The following is a 1,023-nucleotide window of genomic DNA, read 5'->3' on the forward strand; positions in this document are numbered from 1 at the left end:
ACAGTGAGTGTTCTTATACAGCCATTCACAGTTAGAGAACAGAGAAGGGCCATGGACTGCTCAGGGCTGCCTGTTGCCAAATTGTCTGATTCTTGTTCCTAAAATCAGATCCCGTGGTTGATAATTCCCTGTCAGACTTGATTCCAGAGCTACTTCTCAGTGTCTGTAAGAGAAGGGGCAGTAATGGAAGTAGAGGTGGGAAATGGAGGTGGATGGGCAATTCTCCCTCATAAAATACATGTGCCATAACTGCTTTGTAGCACCTGAATGTGAACAGACAAGTTAGCCACTTGGGCTTTTAACTCTTTGTGTTTCAGTATCTGCTGTGTCCTCTTATTCTGAGACCCAGATGATGAAGATGGAGCCCAGCATCCTTGGCAATGCTCTTTCATGCTTCTTTATCTCCTCGATGACTCAGTTGCAAAATATGGAGATCAAAATCGGAAAGATCGTATTTACAGAATTTTAAGAAATAGAACTATTTTTTAAATGAACTATTTTGAACTTCGTGTTTATATTTAAGCCTAAACCTAAAAGAAAAAACTCAGGAATCAGTTACTGAGTCATGTATCTACACTTACAATCTCACTTTAAATTCAGTTTTTCTTTTTTATAGGACTAAAGCCAGTCTGCCTTTATTTAAGACCTACTTAGAGCACAGAATGCACTCTACCAACCCATGTGTTGCTCTGTTGGCTTTCTTCAGAAAGAACTTGTGATTGCATTATGACAAAAACATAGATACACATTTGTATCTCACAATATCAAAATTTATTGAATGAAAATAGATCCACAAGGTACAGTGGTTTCAGTGGAAGCAATTTACCAGATACCCTGACTTTTCATGACAGTCCTGGCTAAGGGGAACAGAGAGTTTCTTTTAAATTTAATATATTTTTTTTTTTGGTCTTTTTGAGACAGGATCTTCCCGTAGCCCTAGCTTTCCTGGAACTCACTATGTAGACCAGGCTGGCCTTGAACTCAGAGATCCGCCTGTCTCTGCCTCCCAAGTGCTGGCATTAA

The 1,023-nt window shown here is 39.5% G+C and overlaps 1 protein-coding gene across 1 annotated transcript in view; it reads left to right on the forward strand.

Moving 5' to 3' along the window:
* LOC103728081 (alcohol dehydrogenase 1-like) overlaps positions 1-469 on the forward strand; it is a 38,549-nt gene extending 38,080 nt beyond the window's left edge. The window contains 1 exon segment of the mRNA XM_008826202.1: positions 318-469. Coding sequence (XP_008824424.1) covers positions 318-469 — 152 coding nt within the window.
* The last annotated feature ends 554 nt before the right edge of the window (positions 470-1,023 follow it).

Source organism: Nannospalax galili, unplaced genomic scaffold (assembly GCF_000622305.1).
Source record: "Nannospalax galili isolate Female #2095 unplaced genomic scaffold, S.galili_v1.0 scaffold189, whole genome shotgun sequence".
Taxonomy (NCBI): Eukaryota; Metazoa; Chordata; class Mammalia; order Rodentia; family Spalacidae; genus Nannospalax; species Nannospalax galili.